Here is a 19,829-nt window from a genome sequence, read left to right as displayed (position 1 = left end):
ATCATAAATGCGGTGTGAACTTAAGGAGAACAGTGACTGCCTTTCTGTGGTTGCTGTGTACTAGGGTGGCAGATACTGCTTGCAAACTACATCCAATTAGCTGGAGCTGAACCTGTTGGAAAGGGATAAAGCAGACTTGCAAGTGGCATAATTGTACCCTCAGGTAGACAGTGCTAGAGTTTGGAGCAGACAGATCCTGGGAGAAGGAGCCCTAACTACAGCCAAACAAGTGTAGAAGACTTAAGTTGGGGTAAAGTTGCTGTAGAGGCACTAAAGCCTGCTGAGGCTTAATCTGGAGTTTCATATAGGTAAATTTGGGAACACCTTTTTTGTTAATAAACCAGTTGCCAAGCGAAGTGGCTCTATTTTTGGACTGAATGAGCACTCCCCTTTGGAGTGGGGTGGGCATGCTGCTGTTGTGGGGTAGGGCCCACCCAGATCACAATGCACTTTGGGCATAACTTTGAGTGTAGAAATGAAACATGACAAATGTACAAATACACCCTGAAATGAGAAGTATTGGGGTAGGAGGGAGTCTCCAGGAGGGGGCCTTACTGCCAGGGGCCTTATCCCCTGCTCCTAGTAGTGTTCCTAGAGGGAAATCTCACTGAGGAAGACAATTGCCTGAGAATTCTGAGTTAATTCATAGAAGGGATTTTGGAGTCTAAATTGAGAGTGCCTTCCTGAACTGAAGTAATCGTGTCCAGCTGAACCTACTTAGGTTACTCAGAACCTCAATAGGGGATGGGCTACTTTTTGGAAAGAGAGGAGTGTTACATTCTAAATGCCAGGGCAGCGAGTTCTAGAGACACAAATTCTCCCTAGTTGTATTTGTAGTTTTCTGGCCTCTTAGAGATGAAATAAAATAAACTGCCTAAAGGAAGTGTTTCTAGGCATTTCTCTAGGATTTTGTTGCTCGTTTTCTTGGAAAAGAGCCCTGTGAAATTTGAAACCCCAGAAAACGGAGGGCTTTGGCATCTTTGCTTTGCTTAGCCCTCCTAGTTTTTCTCTAGCTGCAGAGACATCCAATTAAATCTCCAAGAAAACTGAAAAAAGCAAACACAAACTATCAACTTCCCTTTCCCAGTCACAAACACCTACATCTTAGCCCCTTTATGGAGCAAGTTATTTGTCGGGCACTGGCTGCGTGCTAAAGGAAGCAAAATCTCCTGAGGTTGCCTGAGCCATCTCTACTCTGGCATATCCTGCTGTTGAAAGTTTTTTGTGCTTCAGGGTTGTTCAAGCGATTGTGTTTGTGAATGTCTGACCCTGGCCTACATTCTCATGTGAAACTTTTTAAATAAAGTTGAGGCACAACATGACTATGTGGTGGTATTACACACTATTTCTACTCTAGCTTATCAATATATGGTCTCCTCTTGAAGTCTTTGCATGTACAAAACTTGCATGGATTTCAAAGGGAGCCAGGTGAGGGGTGATAGAGCTGCATGCACTAGGCTGAAGACTACTTTCATTGTTCAGCTTGGTTGCAATACAAAAAATAAAACAGAGGACACACACTGGAAAGCATTAAAAATACCTGAAGAGGAGGCATTTGATAATATTTTTTACACATAGGATGGCTGAAGTTTCTACACTTGAAGTAGATTATAATCTCCTTGGGGTAGAGACTTCCTTATGTGTTTCTACAATGCCTACCACAGCGGGTTGCTGGTCTGACTGGCGTCTTTAGGTGCTATCACAGTACAAATAATACAACTTTTTATTATTTGTGCAATGAACAGAATATGCTGTGCTCCTTTTTATATGTGTCATTAAATGTAGCACTGTGGCCTCTAGTTGTAAACAATTTTTTTCTGTTGCACTTAAATTGGAAGATGCTTTTCCATTTAAATGAGATTGGTCGTGTTCTTGGTTCTGTACAATGGGCCAAATTCACTTCTGGAATAAACAAGTTGAATTGCATTGATTGAGTATAGTGAACCCGTGCTCATACCAATAATCAAGTTGGCCTCTGAATACTGTTGTCAGCGTTGCACCTGCTAAAGATTTGTTAAAAGATTGGCACAAGCATGTATTTAGAGCTAAAAACCTTATAAAATGCATTGTGGATGTCTGAAGATTTAGAAATAATCAAAGTAAAATTCCACCTGATCAATGCAAGCCCATCAGGGAACTTATTTTGTATGGATTTTTTTTTTTAAAGAATCAGATTAATACATCAGTGTTACAAACAAATGATAAGAGACTGGTTACCTTTAGGGTCAGAAATTTTCGGAATGTTTTATATTGATGGAGTGCTGCTAATATTGGATAATTGTATTAATTTCCTTGTAGTGTTTGACTTCTTTAGCAATCAGAGTGTGAGAGACAGGGTGAGAATGTGATCTGATGATCTGGTCATGACTCCCTGCTTCTCTTCATGGCTCTGATTTCTAGAATGCTAGTATTTATTACAGTTAAACAGCTTTACCTTCTAGTTCTTTGGCTGAATTTTGTAAATCTGCTATGCTGAAAATATGTACCTTGTTGGAGTGTTCTAAAGTTGGAGAGTTTTGCCTTTTACCCACAGCCTATGAATTATTTACACAAAATAACTAAGTTGAATTTTTTTTCTCTTTTTGTATAAGAATGCAATTTGTTTGGGAGCAGGGGACAAACCTGTAAGTGAATACAGATCAGTTCTCTACTATCAGGTCAAACAGCCACGCTGGATGGAAACATTAAAGGTATGACACAAACATTTTTCATTTATATTTTCCCCTTTAGTTGTCTGCTCCTGTCTTTTCTCCTAAAAAAACGATTACAGTGCAACTCACATTTTTTGTAACAAATACCTTGAGGTCTTGAAATATAATTGCATGTATGTCTAACATCAACCATCAGTTAGGGATACATGATAAGTAATGCTTAAAACTTTAGTCTAGAAAACTGTTAGGATTTTTTGTTGTAGCGGCAAAACCAATGAGATCATCTTAGTTTACCTTATGTCCTGAATATGCCTTATTCAAAATGAAGTACACCAGTAGCTGTACTGGTGTAAAACAGAGAAAGTGAGAAGCTTGAGTGATTAAACAAGTATAGTAAATAACCTTAGATTGTTATGGTCCTGGATGTCTGTTAGAGGAAAAACTAATAGACACTTATGTAATCAGTGTTTAATTGGGATAGTCTGGAAGGTTCTGAAGGCAATAATTACAAAACATATCTCAAGGTTACTTGACAAGTCTACAGTCAATGCTGTTTTGGAAGAGTGCTATGGAAGATTGGCTAAATTATGTCACTAATCTGTATAATAAGTCTGCGACTGCACTAACATATATAGTGAGAGTGGAAAGAGGAAGGTAGGTCATCTGCAGCTATAAAACATGTGTAGTCTTGAAAGCACTGACAAATGTATTTTGACATCTTGTTTCCATTTTAAATTTTGGCAGTAAATTGAGCAGATTTTATGTTGAGGGCCATTAGAAAATAGTTGTGCTTAACTTATTTGCAAATTGGGATTTCAAGTCAGATTAAGGTACTGTAAAATTCTGTGTTGTAGCTAGTGATTTTTAGGATAGTCTCATGTGATTTCAGGAGCCACCACTGTCTAAGCAATAAAGAGAGTCAGGGTGGGTAAAACTGGATCAACTTCTGTGGGTGAGAAAAGATTGACTGCCTGTCTTTCATCCACAGAAGTTGGTCCAATAAAGATATTACCTCACCCAACTTGTCCCGCTAATATCCTGCGACCAACACGTCTAGTACTGTACTGCAAATAGGGATAAATGCAAGATGGACATCAGAATTACATAATTTAAAAATCTGATTTGTGATCTGTCAGATCATGAGAATGTTTTATACTAATGGAGTGCTGCTAATATTGGATAATGTATTAATTTCCTTGTAGTGTTTGTGACTTCTTTAGCAATCAGATTGTGAGGTATGAGAGAGTGGGTGGGAATGTGATCTGATCATGATGCCCTGCTTCTCTTCATAGCTCTGATACTGACTTGCTTTGCAGCTTTGGGAAAGTCATTTAATATTTCTCTACTCCAGTTCGTCCATTACCGAAGAGGTATAATTACCTCCATAGGCCTTATGTTAAAGGGCTTTTAGAGGTGTTATATAAATCCATATAATTAACAGTACAATTTCACTTTCCTTTTTCATTTTTGTTTTCTAGCACATGAAGTGTTGTCAGTCCTGTAACTGATGGCTTTAGACATACTCACATGCAAACTGGAAGGAGTCCTGATGAACATTTTCATCCTGGACTGTATAATAGGATCTCAGGGACCCAGAGCTCAGTCTACTCCTCCTGCTGCAGTTCTTTTTTACACCCTTCTCTATTCTGCTTGACTGTGGTGCCTCTAAGTTCATTAGAAATGCCAAGCAGATGATTTCAGGCCTAGCATCTCTTCTGCTTACTGAGGCCAGGCCTAGGCAAATGCGTTTTGTGTATGCAAGGCTTTATAGGGCCAGCATACAGGTGGGGAAGAGTACCACAGATTTTTGCATGTGGTTATGACTGTCTGAAGTTTGGTCAAGTGCCTCCTCTTCCCATTCCCCAGATGGCTGTGAGTAGTGCTGCCAACTTTCTAATTGCACAAAACTGAACACTGTAGCCTCACCTATTGCCCAAGGCCCCATCCGCCGCTCACTACATTCCCAGTCCCTCAGTGGCTCGCTCTCCCAAACCCTCACTTACTTTCACTGGGTTGAGGCAGGGGGTTGGGGTGCAGGAGGAGTGATGCCAGAAATGAGGGGTTCAGTGCATGTGTGTGTGTGTGGGGGGTCTGGTCTGGGCACGGGAGGTGGGGTCTAGAAGGGGGTGAGGGCTCTGGGGTGGGGATGAGGGGTTCAGGGTATGGGAGGGGGCTCTGGGTTTGGGGGGGCTCAGGGTAGGGGCGTGGGCTTACTGTGGATGGTTCCCAGTCAGTGGTGCAGTGGGGCTAAGGCAGGCTCCTTGCTTGTCCTGGCAGCACAGTGCTCTGGAAGGGGCCAGCAGGTCCAGCTCCTAAGTCAGGGGCCAGATGGCTCTGAGCACTGCTCTTGCCTGCGGACCCTGCCTCTCAGCTCCCACTGGCTGTGGTTCATGGCCGATGGGAATGTGGAGCCAGTGCTCGGGGTGGGGACAGCATGCAAAGCCCAATGACCTCTCTGCCTAGGAGCTGGAACTCCTGGCTGCTTCCAGGGTGCATCATTGTGCCAGGACAGATAGAGACTAGCCTGCCTTAGACCCGCAGCACCGCCAATCAGACATTTAACGGCCCGGTTGGTAGTGCTGACTGGAGCCGCCAGGGTCCCTTCTTACTGGGAGTTCCGGTCAAAAACCGACACCTGGCAACCCTACCTGTGAGGATCCCCACTTCATTGGGCCCCATCTGCTTTAAGCCTCCAGAGTTGAACAGAATACAGGCCCTGCCTCTCGTTGGGATCCCTCAACATACTCACAGGGCGATGATCCTCCATTTAGCACACTCTTCTGAAAGCTGAGATTTTGTGATGCAGCTGCCTGCCCCCCATTACCAGTGTTAACTGTTCAGACTCTCCTATAACTTAAAGGCTCTCTCTTGGAGAACTTCTGCCATCTGGGTGCTCTGCATCCACAGGTTAACTTTTGAAGGGCATATGTGTAACACCCAAGGCACAGACTGACTTTCACAGGATTCTAAACCACCATTGCTCTTAATCACAAGAAATACACAGATCTTTACAAAAATAAGTCTATATATATTTTCTTGACCACCACTCACAGCTGCACATCAACACCATGCTTCTTGCTAAACTATGCTCTGTCACTTGAAATACATTTTTATACTTCTGTCAACTTGCAAAATACTCTTTTTCTTAGTACAGCATTTATATAATGAAAGCACTAGCTACTACAGCTAAGGAGCATCAGAACTCAAAATGCAAATGCAAAGTAAATTACTTTAAGGGTAAAGAACTGTTTGCATTTAATGGAAAATGATGAAAAAGGTTCTATGAAGAAAACAATCTTGTTTATGCAGTATATGATACATTATCTGTCTCATTCATACCTTACCAGTCCAGAGCATGATTCAGGTCAGAGTCCTCTGGGTCTGTCCAGGGTGCTTCTGCTTCAACACCATGGTTTGTTGTTATAGTCGTGGAGCCTTTCACATGCATGCACGCACTCTCTCTCCCCCGCCCCCTCCAGGTCAGGTTGCTTTGACCTACATTGGCCCTAAAGCAGAGTTTCCCCCTGCTATGAAAGCATGCCTCTCTCTTCCCCTCTCTCCTGCCCAAAACTTTCTGTGTGTTTCCAACTCCCTCAAGTTGATATGTCCCATCAGCAACTCTTGGCTCCTTTGTCCTGCTGCTAGTAATTTTCCATTCTTCAAACCCAAGCCTACTTACATGCAGACTGGAGGAAGTGGCTTCTCCCAGCTCTAGAGATCCTCCTTTTTAGCATATATGCTGAGCAATCAGAGTACAGTCATTAGAGGTAACTATTCTCCATCGTTCCTAGTCTGGAAGACATGTGCTTACATGCTTGTCGGCAGTATACAGTGGCATTCCTTGATGCAGCAATTTTCAGTAAGATCAACTTCATAATATCAACCAGAATTTGTAAATTTCCGAGATTTCATGAGTAGCTAAACCCAGCAATTAAAGGAATGGTGGATATTCATTTCAAAGTAGACCAGTTTCATTATGTGCTATAACTTCTGGTTTATAAAAGGTGGCAGTCCCCATTGAAGACATGCAAAGAATACATCTGCGTTTCATGTTCAGACATAGGTCATCTCAAGAGTGTAAGTACAGAATTTTTATTATTTTTGTTTGCAATCAAGGTTTCAGATCCTTTTAAAAAAATAACACATAATTTTTGTACTTTGTAGCTAAAGACAAAAGTGAAAAGAATTTTGCAATGGCCTATGTAAAGCTAATGAAGGAGGATGGTACAACTCTTCAGGATGGCTCCCATGAGTTGGTAGTATTAAAGGTATAGTAATGAAGGTTGTTGCACAGAAGGAATTTTTTTTTCACTGACTTTCTTACTGTTCAGTCTTCTAAGATATTCCCAATTTTCTGTGGTCTTCCTCTCATTATCCTATTAAAGACTTAAATTATGTGGTCCTTCCTCTGAATGGATAAGACTGGATGCATCTTTTTCTAGAGCCAGTTAAGATGACTCCAAACATTCGCTATAGGTAGGAATCATTGTAGAGTGACACAGGACAGTTGTTGTTTCCACATTTTAACCTTTGTTGCCCTGCTTAAAGTCTACTTTGTCCTTGCTTCTAGAAGCTTGGGACAAAACTCAAGACCTGGACTTAAACCATCATTAGAGCATGGAATAAAATTTAGTTAAACACTGATTCAGTTAATTTCTCCATGATCTCTTCTGCCTTGTGAATAATCTGTGAACAGCTTGTGACTTTCTTGTATTTGTGAGGGGTTGGTTGGTTTATAATTACAATAAATACTACTTAGCTGTGGGTTGTATATGAACAGTCAGTTGCAGGGTTTTGGATACTGGACATTTGAACAGTGCTGGTTAGTTCTGTTTGGCATGGTTGACCTTTTCCCCCCTGGTTGGATGCATGATATTAAACTTGGATTTCCTGTGCAGATACTGAAGACTGGGAATTGGAAATGAATTTCCTGGAAATATAATCAATCCTGTACTTAATTAGCTGTTTCCAAATGTGTTTGGTCCAGTAAACTAGTTTTCTGTAATATTCATGGCAAGCTAAAACAGAGGCATGCACACAACTAAAGCAAATTGTTTATAAATTCCAGTGGAGATTAATGTATTTTTGTAGATATTTGCCAACCTCTTGTTGGTGCTAAAACTGATAAATATTGAGGCCAGAAGGGACCATTATGATCATCCAGTCTTGATTGATTGTATAATGCAACCCATAAAATTTCAGCAAGTGATTCCTGCGTCATTCCCATAACTTCTGCTTAAGCAAGAGCATATATATTAGAAATGTTAAACTGAGTTGGCACATTATATTTGTGGTAGAAGATGGACAGATAATTTCTGACAGAAATGCTACTTCTAGAATTCAAACACAGAAACACCAACGCTAAGCATTTAATAACATGAGTCAGGATCCCAGAAATGGAGAGGCTTTAAACTCAAGAGGTTTTAAAGACCTTTTAAAGTTCTTAGATGTGCTGTTTTTTTTTTTTCTTTTGCTTTCTGATGTTCAGTCCTTTTGGAATGAACTTGAATCATGTTTTCAAGCTTTTCTCTGAGGGTTAGAAACTTTTTATTCCAAACGGAAGGTGAGACTTTCATGGAATTTTTTTTTTAACCTAATTGTGAAACTGATAAAATTGAGGAAGCAGGGAACACTTGCCAGTGTTCTAGTACATCTTCAACTTCAGAAGTGACAAGAGAATGGACATCTCCTCATGGGATGGAAACCCATGGTTTTTTTTAATGCATTTGAGTGAGAACCTGAGTTTAGGCACCAAGCCTCTCTCTACATCTTGTCAGACTGGGAAGCATCCCTGACACCTCTTAGGGATGTATTAGCATAAATTATCTCAAGAATTATATAAAACCATAAAAACTGACACCATAGGTCTGTTTGCACACAGCCCTTCTTTCATAAGCCAAACCTTATGGAGCTATGGTAAATGTCAAAGAATAAGTCTCTTGAATCTAGAAATCCTGTGCTGAGTAAATTTCAGATCAGCGCACCCTCCTCCACATCTGCTACGCTTGCTCTGCAGGCCTGGCAGTTGTGCCTTCTTATATGTCTGGAAATTCAGCTTCAAACCTGAACTGTCATGAAATTTGAATAGTTGCAACAGTATTGGGTACATATTGTGAACTCATGGATGTACTATATGGTGCAAGTAGCCAGTCCAAGAGCTGTAGTTAAGTATATTCTGTTTTCCTTCCCTAGTACCTACCATTTCATAATCTGACTAAAGTGTTTTTTTTTTTTTTTTCATTTTAATGGGCTTCTTTTGCTAGAGGCTTGTGTTGGAGAGACTGTTTTCCATTCCAGTCTTAATTGTCAACTGAGTATAGTTTTCCCTAATTTCTCATTTCTGAATAGTTACAATGTAATTAAGTTGGATTTTATGATGGACTGCATTTGGTTTGTCGTAGTATCTGTCTGCCCTAATCAATATTCAAGTGCATACAATTATTGAGAGGACATCTAAAATAATTTTACAGAATACAGATTTACTTTGCCTTATACAAAATTATGTCATTTTCTTTGGCTCATCACTATTCACAGCCTCTCTTAGAAGGCCAAACACCACAATTCTGTTTTGATTGCCTCTCTATGGAATGTCTTCAAATCAGAAGAAATAATCTCCCATTTTACATCTTGCCAATTATTCCTGAATAACATATCTAAGACAGCTCCTTTCTCCTCCATCCAGACAGTGCAGGTCACTCTCCTGTTAGATCTCAATTACATCATCTTCTGTGACATTGAAAAATGCAGTCTCGACCCCCCCACTCTCACCCCCACCCCCTTATATCCATTCAACATGGTGCTTCAAAGAAAAATTTCCAAGATTCATGCTTTGATCATGTCATCTTCTTTGCATCCCTTCACTGTCCTCTTCTCCATTTCATCAAACACAAACTACTTTGCCACTTTAAAGGCCCTTCATGTCCTATCCTCACTTTACTTGTCTGTCATGTGCTATTGAGAAGTCAACTTCAGCCTGCATTCTGCCACTGATACCAGCCAGCATTGTCCACTTATTACATTTTCAAACAATCGCCTTTCCAGTTTCTGCCAGGCTGCCTTTTGCATATGGGAAGGAGCACTCTTTGAGCACCCTCAAAGTCACCCCTCCTTAAAACGTTTCCTGTGGTGCCTAGAAAAAAATCTTGACAGTGGTGAGATTGCTGGTGTGCTGAGACTACAGCTTTCTTGCTGACCAGCATTGTTTATGTTTACTTGCGCTCCCCTGTCTGTATGTATTCACCTGTTTTCTCTTACCTATTCTTACTTTGTAAACTATTTTTGGGGCAGGGACCCTCTTTTTGTTATGTTTGTGCAGTGCCTAATGCTCGTCCATGACTGTGATTCCTATGCATTACTGAGGTACAAATAATACGTAACTAATATATTTTCAGGGTGATAGTAAGAAAATGGAGGATGCCGGTGCTTATCTGACTCTACCTTCCTGTCGCCAACATGTGGAGAATAAAGGATTGACCTTAAGCCGAAGTGCTAGCAGTGTAGGAGGACTCTCAGTAAGCACACGGGATGCCTTTTCTATTTCAACTCTGGTTTGTTCAACAAAGCTAACTCAAAATGGTACGCAGTTCAGATTCTTGTGTAAGCGTTTGAAAAAAGGCTATTATACATTCTTAAAGATTTTTAACATCCATGTGAGTTATCTTCTCTGCAATTTGTTTCAGTGGGTTTACTGGGTCTTTTGAAGTGGCGCATGAAACCAGAACTGCTACAGGAAAATTTAGAAAAACTGAAGATTGTGGATGGGGAGGAAGTTGTGAAGGTACCTCCTTTTCAGTGTTACATTGTTACACAGCTGCTGTTCTGGTGCTGTTGGAGCTCCGTACATAGTAGACTGCTGGGTTCCTCTCCCCTTTAATAATGATTTTGTAAGCCTGCTGCTTCTCTTTTGACAGAGTATAGAGCATTTAGGCTTCTGTCAGGCTGTTGTTCATGGCATTCAAGTCGTCTGATAGGAGGGATTGGATCCTGATATCATTGGTTTTTCATGGCATTGTTTATTTTTTTCCATTTAGTAGAGTTAGGTATGCCATTGTTATTCCAGAACCTAGTCTTCCTCTGCACAATGGACAAAGTACACCATTCCAATGATTTAGAAAGAGGTGATTCTGCAGAGCTCAGCTGCTCATCACTCTTCCCTTAAATGAGAGATAATTTTCTCTGTTCACATAAAATTATAATGACAAAGTTTTGTCATTAATTGTACAAGATGCTCACATGAAACAATTTCCAATACATCTTAACACCAATCTTGATGAAAGCAAAATACAATTTGAATACTTATAAGGATTAAACTAGTGGGACAGATAAGGATAATTTTTAAATAGATATTAGATACAATATGGATGGAGAAAATCATGTAGTCACTATAGGACGGTAACTTAGGATTTCATTCCTATTATGAGTAAGAGTCCTTATATTAGATAGTTTAATGTCAGAAATTCCTATGCTGACGTCACACATGATTGCTTGCTGGGCCACGTTTGAACAAGTGTGCAAGAGTACAATAAATTTTTTGATGCTATTTGTGTTTGGCTAATTTCATTTGACTTACTAGCAGATATGGACATATAGCCAAAGGTGTGTGACCTCTTTCAGCCATACATATAAAATTCATTTGACCATATTTGCAAATTTGAAATGCACATGTAGAAAAAAATCTAAGTAACAGCATAACAAATGTTTAGCATAGATGAGAGTAGATTAGATGTTGTAATACCGAAAGAGCTATTGGATAAAGCTGAGGCCCTCTACGTTAACAAATGCAAGTAAATGCATTTACTTTAAATGTCAGTTGTTTATTGCTCCATGTAAAGACTATTTGCAAGGCTGCAGGAGTAGCTAAACCTGGCAGATACAAATCCTCAAGAGAAATGACTTCTGCCACTTCCCATTCCTCCTCTTAAAGGTGCCTGCCTCCAATTTTTATTTTAGTGTTTTTCTGGAAGGTGGAAAGATGGCTTAATCTTGGTCTTTCTCCTTGTCAAATTTTATTCCCCATATGTGTATCTACATCTATTTAGCTATATATCACTAGCAGAGGTAGTAATACTGTCCTGTAATCCAATAGGTATAGCTCATTTTCTGTCTACTTGAAGCTTCACACAGTTGTCATCTGGGACACCCACCTTGATTAAGGGAATATTGCTCAGCTAACTCAGAGTCCCAGGAATATTCCAAACGTAGTATTAGTCTAATAATTGTAGATCCTTAATTCAACATCTTACTGCTTCCACATGCCTTAGCCAAGGTAAACACGTTATTGTTGCTAGTTTGTGGTGCCATGTCTCTTCCCGCTGCACTTTGTATGTGTTCAAATCATTGGGATAGCTAAGAGAACCATTTCACCCCTGGCATTGGGACTTGAGTTTGCACCTTTAGTTTACTCTTCAGGAAGCTATAAAACTGACTTACTATGCAAAACTGGTGACAAGGGCTAGCACATCTCATACCTGGGTCCCATAAATATTATCTCTGGCTGTGTGATCCAGGGAACTACGGACCTGAGTCTGATCTCAATATACGCAAGGCTTTAGAACAAATTGTGAAGGAAAGAATAATTAAACCTAAATAGGAGATAATACAACATGGTTTTACCAGAGGTAGATCATGCCAAACCAACCTGATCTCCTTCTTTGAGAAGGTGACGGATTACTTAGACAAAAGAAATGTGGTAGATCTAATCTACATGGACTTCAGTAAAGCACTTGATAAATGATAATGAAAGCCCATTTAACAGATTCTGGACTGCTATCTTCAACACAACACAGAATTCTTGAATCTTACAGTAACTGTCGAGAATACATGCTTTTAATCCAAGAAACAACAAACATTTGCTTTCAGATAAGTTTTTTTTTTAACTTTTTCCTTTGTGCCCTCTCTAAAATACTAATGAAAACCTTCCCTGATCTTTAAAGTTTTGAAAGACATATAATCTTAAGTGCATAAACCAGCCTCTAATTATAAGGGTTAGTAAGGTACTTCCTTGTGGGCAGGAAACTCCATAATTGTCTGCTAAAGAGTTTCTGCCCCTTCCTCCAAGCACCTAGTGTCAGCTATTGTCAGATGATGATGATGAGTACAGATGGGTTTCTGGCCTGATCCATTATGTTTCTTATTCTCAAGTGTGGTTAAAGATTTATCCATCTGGGAATTTTCTTTGTGCAGAGAATACAGAATTGGGACATTAGCGACAAAGTGGTGCTTTTCACAAGTATTCTGACATACTTAACTATACATCAGAGCTAAATTTTAATTTTGGGCTTGTCATAGACAGGTAATTAAAAATGATGGAAGAGAAGAGAATAATAGTAAACATTGCTCAAACATAGCTGGTAAAGGAATATTTGCTCAGTTTGTGCTTTCTGCTGCTGTCAAGAGGTATACATGAGAATAAGCCTTGTTTTTTTATAGCTGGGTTATATATGTGGGTTTTTTTTTTTAAATGGGAATATATTATTAATGCCCTGCCTTCTTATAACAAATGCAAGGTAGGTAAGAATTTGTGAAAAACTACTGAACAATGTTAATAGTTAAAGAAGACATAAAGAGAAGGCACCCAAATTAGGAGTCATGTAATTTAAATCAACCTTATCTTTCAAGTCTAAAAGCGGGAAGCAGCATGGGCTGAGGAATGTGCTGGCCACTACTTCCCACAGTCCCCATTGTCCTGGAACAGAGAACTGCAGCCAGTGAGAGCTGCGATTGGCCATACCTGATGATGCTTCAGGTAAACAACCATCCCAGCCTGCCAGCGGCTTTCCCTGATGGGCCGCGTGCCAAAGGTTGCTGATCCCTGCTCTAGAGGGATAAACATCTTTTGTGCTGTTACCTTTTCAGGATGAAAAGAGCAAATATTGATCTATATCACTCAAAAAGACAGGAATTATTTTAATTAAATACTAACTACAGATAGTGATAGTTTAAAGCGTCATAGCATTGATAAAAAACCTAAGTGTATATTATGGACTAACCGATCGGAATCTTCAGGGACATGGTCAAATTTCAGCAACTAAAGGCTATATCCTCTGAGGTCCATAAAAAATCCCCAAACAACAACAAAAAAACCCACACAATTTTCCCAGGGGCCTCCAAAAATCCATCTAGAGGAAACAAAGTTCCATTATCTGCAAAATGAGTTCTGAATGTGATTTTTCCAGGTTATTTTAATTATTTTGTCTTGTTTCATTTTCCATCATATAGTTTCTCCAAGATACTTTGGATGCCCTGTTTAACATCATGATGGAACATTCCCATAGTGATGAATATGACATTCTAGTCTTTGATGCTCTGGTAAGAATCATCATAAAAAAAAAGACTACATTGCAAATAGAAAAATGAGCAAATGGACTTGAAATGTACTGAAGACACTACATGACTAAAGTGTCATAAGAGACTCCATGATATGTATACATATACCTCAAGGAATTAGTGTTAAAATAACAAAACTAGTTGATTAAATGTTGCCTTTGAAGGTGTCACGCTGTGTGGAGTGGCTTAGGACCATAAGTACCAACCTGAGAGCAGACTGTCAAAAAAGGAGAGCAGACACACCAAACTGGTGATAAGTTCTATAACCCTGTAACAAATCTGATCTCTGAAAGCACTATAAACAGTCTTACCATGGAGGCACAGACAGTCCTCTTGGGTATTCCACTCTATCTTGCCACTCAGGCAAACTAGACTAAGAGATAAATGGTCACTTACACCAAAGGTCACAAAATACTCAGGTTGCTCCCAGTCTTAATAGACCAGTCACTTTCCCCAGATGAATTTATACCTCAGATCTCTCACCAAAGACAACACTGTTAGTCAGACTTATAGTAAACTAAGAATTTATTGACTAGGAAAAAAATCAGAGTTATTTACAGGTTAAAGCAGGCAGTTTGTGGTTCCAAAAGGCGACAGATGTCTACATCTGTCAATTCAAAATGTCTTTCAGGGCAAACTCAGTAACCACGGGGATCTCTGCTTCAGTTTAGTTTCTGACCCTATCTGAGCCCAAACATCAAAAAAAAAGATGAAATTTGTTCTGTTCTATTTCCTCCCACCAGCATTCAAGCTGATGGTAGGGGCTTTCTTGCACTAACACACTTTTGTGGGTCAGAGAGAGCCATTAACTAAGTCTTTGTATTGTGATGTTCCACAATGGCCTACTTAGTTTTGATAGTCCTTCTTGATGGGCAGTGGACCATTCCTTCTGAGTAGGTTTACAGGGTCATAGCAAGCACTTCTACAGTTACAAAATAAAACTTGCATATCACCTTATAGCTTGGGATACAGACATGAAGAGTGAAATTAATACATGAAGCAACTTAAAAGCATTTCGTAAAGTCTAAAAATATTGTTATAAATCCAGTACCCATCTTAACCATGCTAACACAGGTGAGCTGGACTGGTTTCCAGCAATGAATTTGTCAGAGCTCTGCTGAAGCCTAAAGCCTTGGCAAAAGCTGGCACCTGATCTGCCAGCATCAGAGTGCTTAGCTAAATCTGCTGAAACTGTGGACAAAGTAAGTTCTTAAAAATAAATGTTTCAGAATGCTAAATACTTTAGGAACCCGATATTTACATTTTAATGTTGTATGCATGGCGAACACTAATTTGATTAATCTCGCTTTAGATTTATATAATAGGACTTATTGCAGACAGGAAATTTCAACATTTCAATACAGTTCTGGAGGCTTATATACAACAGCACTTCAGTGCAACTTTGGCTTACAAGTAAGTTTTTTTCTTACCTTTTTTCAAAAAAATCCCCCAGTCACTTTTTCAAAGTTAACAAGTAACTTTAATCTCATTAGATGTCTTGACTTGATAACGTACTGCAATATGTTGGCCAAATTGAGACCCTTTTCAGTTTGTTTAGTCCTCCTGCAGGCCAAACTCCTGTGGATTTCAAAGAGGACTCAACATGCATAAGGACTGAAGAAAACCTTAAGGGATTCAGGGTTTTGTCCAGTATGAAGCAGATTGATTACAGCAGTTTTGTACAAACTCGAGCTGTGGAAAGCTTCAAAAGGCTGTGGTTAGCTGTACAGCAATGCATAAACCTCCCCTGTGCTGAGGAGTTGGCAACCAGATAATCATTGCTGCAAAATTCATTGGAGTTTGCTTGTGATGGTTGTGGTTATGGCAGTAAGTAATGAATTCAGCACATTCCTTTGGTAGCCTCCATTTGCAGGGATCCCATATAGTCCCCAATAAACAATGGAACTTTCCTCGCTATGTAAAATCCCAGGAACCACTACCTCTATTCACTAGCATGTAATGGGTTGAAGTGGGATAGGCAGGTACAGTTGACCAACAAGGGTCAATTTAGTTGTGATGCAGGAAGACAAGAAAACTGGCTCATAGGAAGTTCCCAGCATTTTGATATTGTAATGAAAGAACCTATTATAACTGGAGTTGCCACAAATATCACTCTGTTTTTTGCCAAAAAAATGCCAATTTGTCAAAACCAAAACTGTTTGCAAAACAGGAGTGGGTTTACAACTTGAAAAATGTAGAGAAAATTTAAAAATAGACTGTTTTGGTTTGGCATTCTTGAAATGGAAAAACTCCAGCTTTTCAATATGAAACAACTTAACATTTTGAAAGGTCAGCTTAATTGGACTGAGAATGGTTGAAAAGAAAAGAGGAGTGGGGAGTAGGGGGAGAGAAGAAAAAAAGGTCAACATCAAAACACCATTTTTCAATTGACCCAAAATGTGGGGAGGAGGCAACCAACAGGAGAGTCTTTTTTGACTAATGAATATTTGAGATTTTGAATTTGTCCCCAGTTTAAGATGTGTGTGGGGGAAGGAGGTCAAACTAATGTTTCTGGAAATGGGAAACTGTTTCTCACCCAACTCTAATAATGAATCGGTAGGGGTCCCATCAAGGTTGACATGATACACTTCTGAAACTGTAACGACCAAAATTGAGAAACTCAGGGTATGTCTATATCTGGGAGACTGTGTTGGCATAATCCTATAGTGTAAACATAGCCTGTACTGACAGAAGGGGTTTCTCTGTTGGCATAGGAACAACCTCCCTGAATGTTAGCGATGTTAACAGAAGCCCTGTTCTGTTGATATAGCTGTGTCTATACTGGGGGTTTTATAAGCATAGCTGTGTCTGAGGATTTTTTCCCACATCCCTGACGGACATAACTTTACCAATAAACTTTTCAGCATAGATCAGGCCTCAGTCTTAAGGGCCTGATTCTGCTCCCATTTAAATAAATGGGAAGAATCAGTTTGACAGCAGTGATGTCAGGCAAGTGCAATTTTCTCCTGTTATTTTTGTTAGCATGTAATGTGTAGTGCAGCAGAGATTCCCCTCAGGGCATGCAATGAGGAAACAGGTAAATATCGTACATACCTTATATTAGATATTTTATTTGAGCAGTCATGCCACTAGTGTTTAATAGTTTTAGAGCATGTGACTACATTTAGTGCTTCCTAATTTATTATGTTTATGACAGGCAAAAGTCACCTAGACTCCTAGAGTACAATGCATATAAAGGATTAAACTTCCTTGTACACGGATCACTGGCACTAAAACGAATGCTGCTGAATCATAGTTTCCAGAATTGTCCACTCTGGTGCTGATAGTTTGTATACTCAAAACTTATCTCATTTCAGAATCAGTTATTTGCTATTCATTCTCATCACATTTACAGGAATCTTACAATTGGCATGTACAGTAGTAAAAATATTTAATCTGGTTTATTTTTATATCTGCAGTTTGAGTCTTGATGTACTATGTAACTGCAGATTAAGAATGTTGAGTAATTTACTGAGAGAAAGCTAGTTACTGAAGTGCATTTCTTTTTAAAAGTGTGTTTTTGAAATTATCCCTAATTCAGGAAACTAATGACGGTTCTGAAGACTTATTTGGATACTTCCAGTAGAGGGGAACAATGTGAGCCTATACTAAGAACTTTGAAAGCACTGGAATATGTGTTCAAATTCATTGTTCGGTCAAGAACATTATTTTCACAGTAAGTACTTGTTCTGTAAGCACTTGATTGATTAGTGCTGCAATGGCACAAAGGTGTAATAGTGGGGGGAAAAGGAAGTGTTGGTGGGGGGAAAAGGAAGAATTGGGCACACACCTGTAGGAATTTTCTGATCATCTTTTTATTTCAAATTGAGCACAAGAGTTATCAGATGGTGTTCTTGGCCTAAAGTTTTAAGGATTAATACTTTATTCAGGTGGTAAATTTTTTCATCATGAAAATTGTCACAAAAAGTAAACATTCACTTTCCATTTCATTCAGAACACAAATTCCCAATTCCTACTAAGATAATGACCTCGCTTGAAAGGTGATTACCAATGACAGATTGTTTTTCCAGCTATTTGGCTTGGGCCAAAGAGCATGACAGATGGCCTAAAGTTTAGATGCTTGCCTTTCAGATCATCATATTTAGCAGATCAAAGATTGTGCATGGCACAATGTAATAATTTTGGACTAACATAATTGAATTGAGTTTAGAGCTCCACTTATCCAGTTAAGAAGCTGGAGGATTAATTTTAGAGAGAAAGATTAAGAGGAACTAGGTATGTATAGCTCAGTAATGTGAGAACAGATGGGGAATTCTACAAGCTTTTTTAAAGTATAGCAATGAGGGAAGAATTTTTAGAGCAGTAGAAAAGGTTATAAATGTGAGCAATGGAATAAAATGAAAGGAAATTTATGCTTAATATAGTAAAACACTTCACAGGAGTAAATCTATTAAAGTGAAGAATACTCTTCCAAGGGATGAAAGTCCTGTTGCTTGAGACATTAAGAATGTAATGGGGGGTGTGTGTGGAAATCTTTAAACCTTTGTAGGAAGGAATTCTGCACTCCCAAGGGACGAGGGAGGTCTGACTGGGTGACTTAATGAAACTTTTCCATCTCTAACCTCTTTGACATGATTCTATGGCTTTTATCTTTGCTGGTTTTATAAAGGAACATATTTTTACTCAGGAAAGATGAAGTATCGTTTTATATTCCAAACATAAGGAAAGTGTCTCACATGGAGGTAGAATCACCAGGAGAAAAATGCACATTTCACACCTGAAACTAAGACCATTATCTATCCCTTTGATGTTTAGTCATTAATGTTTAAAGAACAACAAAACTCTACTGAGAATAACTAACTGCAAAAACAGTTCTCTTTATTTATATGGTCCTTAAAAAAATACTAGTAATTTTTCAATCTTCAAAGGCTCTATCACTTGATGAATCCACTACTACACCATATCAAAGAGAAAAAGAACAAAGCAGTGAAAAAACTTGACTTGGAAAGCCAAAAATTGCCCTTGAATTTATACATGGGATTGACTGAAGTCCAATGAAAGCTCTGTTGTGTCCTGAGGGAAGAAATTTCCCCCAGTACTAATATCTCTCCATAATAACCTGATGAAAGAGGTGTTGGGTATAGCTATCATATAAGGTTCTTCATTTCCAGAGACTCCCATTTCCAATCCACTTAGTCCATGAAGTAGAATTTCACGGTTACTCATTAACCTATTATTTATTTCTATTACTGTAGTACCTAGGAGCCACAGTACAAATACTGGTCTCTGCCCCAAAGAGTTTACAATCTAAGTAGATGACAAGACACAGATGGAAATAGATGTGGAGTACAAGGAAACAATGAGACAATACTGGACAGCATGATTAGTCTCAGCACACCAGTGGCCTAATGGTTATCAAGTTTGGTTACTTAGCAGGCATCACAGCAAAGAAGAATTTCGACGAGAGTTTTAAAAGACAATGAGGCAGATTTGTGGATGTTTATGGGAGTGTCCCCTAAGCATGAGACAACATGGGTGAAAAAGCATGAAGGCGCTTGTTTCGAATATTTAACAATCAGGCAATGGAAGCTAGCATCAAGGGCCCACAGAAGGGGGAGGTGACGTCACAATACTGAAAGAGAGATGATAGATAAGATGCAATAGGCCATGAAGGGACTTGAAAGTGAAGACAAGTAGTGTATGTTTGATGTGATAGAGAAAGTGGAGGGATTCAAAGAGAGTGTGATATGGTCAAAGCAACTGATAATATTTTTTGCAGCAAGATATTGCAGTAATTATGACATGAGATGAGTGTGCGCTAGAATTTTAGTTGTGGAGAGACTAGAAGGGCCTTATTTTAGAAATATTATGCAGAAAGAATCTGCAAGATTT

General features: G+C 39.2%; 1 protein-coding gene across 1 annotated transcript in view; it reads left to right on the top strand.

Moving 5' to 3' along the window:
- Positions 1 to 19,829, top strand: part of DOCK2 (dedicator of cytokinesis 2) — a 538,858-nt gene that overhangs the window by 79,895 nt on the left and 439,134 nt on the right. Inside the window, exons 15-22 of the mRNA XM_032803688.2 lie at positions 2,592 to 2,690; positions 6,656 to 6,728; positions 6,816 to 6,919; positions 10,043 to 10,226; positions 10,331 to 10,428; positions 13,869 to 13,958; positions 15,289 to 15,389; positions 17,518 to 17,652. Of these exons, the coding sequence (XP_032659579.1) occupies positions 2,592 to 2,690; positions 6,656 to 6,728; positions 6,816 to 6,919; positions 10,043 to 10,226; positions 10,331 to 10,428; positions 13,869 to 13,958; positions 15,289 to 15,389; positions 17,518 to 17,652 (884 nt within the window). The remainder of the gene's footprint in view (positions 1 to 2,591; positions 2,691 to 6,655; positions 6,729 to 6,815; positions 6,920 to 10,042; positions 10,227 to 10,330; positions 10,429 to 13,868; positions 13,959 to 15,288; positions 15,390 to 17,517; positions 17,653 to 19,829) is intronic.

This window comes from Chelonoidis abingdonii, chromosome 7 (genome assembly GCF_003597395.2).
Source record: "Chelonoidis abingdonii isolate Lonesome George chromosome 7, CheloAbing_2.0, whole genome shotgun sequence".
NCBI lineage: Eukaryota > Metazoa > Chordata > Testudines > Testudinidae > Chelonoidis > Chelonoidis abingdonii.
The sequence above is the reverse complement of the archived record's forward strand: the minus strand, read 5'-3'. Positions and strand labels throughout refer to the sequence as shown.